Source organism: Arachis ipaensis, chromosome B10 (genome assembly GCF_000816755.2).
Source record: "Arachis ipaensis cultivar K30076 chromosome B10, Araip1.1, whole genome shotgun sequence".
Taxonomy (NCBI): Eukaryota; Viridiplantae; Streptophyta; class Magnoliopsida; order Fabales; family Fabaceae; genus Arachis; species Arachis ipaensis.
This window is the reverse complement of record NC_029794.2, coordinates 100,300,499-100,301,976: the sequence shown is the minus strand read 5'-3', so window position 1 is coordinate 100,301,976 and position 1,478 is coordinate 100,300,499. Positions and strand designations below refer to the sequence as shown.

At 37.3% G+C, this 1,478-nt stretch overlaps 1 protein-coding gene across 4 annotated transcripts in view; it reads right to left on the bottom strand.

The window, feature by feature from the left end:
* The window catches only part of LOC107623823, a 2,514-nt gene extending 1,282 nt beyond the window's left edge, over nucleotides 1–1,232 (bottom strand). For 2 of the 4 annotated variants that reach the window (XR_001616652.2, XM_016326208.2), the window contains exons 1-3: nucleotides 764–1,229; nucleotides 624–674; nucleotides 381–514 (exon numbers count right to left, since the gene is read on the bottom strand). Coding sequence is in view for 3 of the 4 variants with exons in the window: in XM_016326208.2 (XP_016181694.1) it covers nucleotides 381–514; nucleotides 624–674; nucleotides 764–1,048 (470 nt within the window). In the remaining variant the exon portion in view is untranslated. Of the gene's footprint in view, nucleotides 1–380; nucleotides 515–623; nucleotides 675–763 lie in introns of all 4 variants that reach the window. The other 2 variants (XM_016326207.2, XM_016326206.2) reach the window with 1 other exon arrangement.

Sequence of the window (1,478 nt, the reverse complement as noted above, 5' to 3'; positions counted from 1 at the left end):
AACATCAATCTTAACCAAAGAATAATGCTAGATAATCAACAAAATTTATTATTTTTCGTCAACTCTTAACCTACACTTTAAATTTTAAGTATTAAATTCTAAATTTTAATAGTGTAAAAATAACATATTGGCCAAATATTGGCTGGTATTGCAAAAGTGAAGTGGCAATTAGGTATCGTGGAAGAGTACCTTTTTTGTTTCAAGGGCAAATTAATCCTCGAGGACCTTACTCTTGACAAAAAGTGTTCACCCCTGTCATTTCTATTAACTAAACCCTAGATATAATGCCTATTTACCTACTCGTTTGCATCACCACTACATGTATAACTCAAAACATGAAACGATTAAAATAAATGAATGAAAAAGATAAGAACGCAGACCCAAGATCACTGAGCTCCGTGGTGAGGTCACTGATTTCCATGCCGGATAGACGGATTGCAGCCATGGTACCAGGAAGCTCCTCTCTTGTGGTATCCATCAACTTCTCCAGTGATTCTGCTGCTCTCTTGAAAGCCTTTGCGTAACCACATTCCAAATTGAGCAAACACAAGTTATTCACAATCAAAATTAAGCCTTTCTAAAATGAAAACAATTGATTCCATCAGAAGGCTATTAACACAAACCAGAAGTGTAGGAATTGCGGAGCAAAATAGCCACGTGGCACATATCGCTGTCTGCACCAAAGAAGAACAAAAAAGAAAACATTAGAATTGGTTGAAGAACGAATAAATAGAATTGACAAAGGAAGAAGAGAGAAGGGTACCACGCAAGCCACGACGTTGAGAAGAGTGATGTGGCGCTGTGAGAGGCGAAGCTGTGGAAGCTGCGGCAAGGAAGACACAACGGTGGAAGTGTAGAGCGGTTGTTGTGGCGCGTGAGAGTGTGGTTGTGAGGCCAAAGAGCAAGACAGTGGAAGTGTGGCGCGTTTTCTGCACGAGAGGCTAACACGCTTGTGAATGTTAGTGGCGAATGCGCTCTTAGGGTGGGGAACTACAACGCCTTGGTTTGAAGGTTGTAATCGCAATTGCAGTCGCATGGAACTTAGCATCTCTTCGGATTCAGGGTGAAACTCTCACAAAGTGCAAAAGAAAACCCAGCTCAATGCAGTCTCCACCTCGAGCACTCCGACCGTATGTTTTGAGCTTGCATATTAACCATGGCTGAAGCCCAATCCAAATGAAGAGTATAGAGAGCAGCCCAATCTATTCAAACAGTATAAAGCAATTAAATTTTTAGGCCACAATCCCTTAAAAATAAAACATAAATATATGATTAATTATTTTAACAAAAATATTTTTAAAAATTAGAATAAAATGAAAAATATTATTTTATATTTTGAGTATTTTTAATTTTAATTTTGGATAAATGTTCACTCAGTATACTTTTTTATATTTTTCTTTCTTAGGTTACCTTCATTTAGTGTATTTTTATTATATTTTTTTTTTTCATCAATCTCTCTTTCCAATGCTAACTCCCAT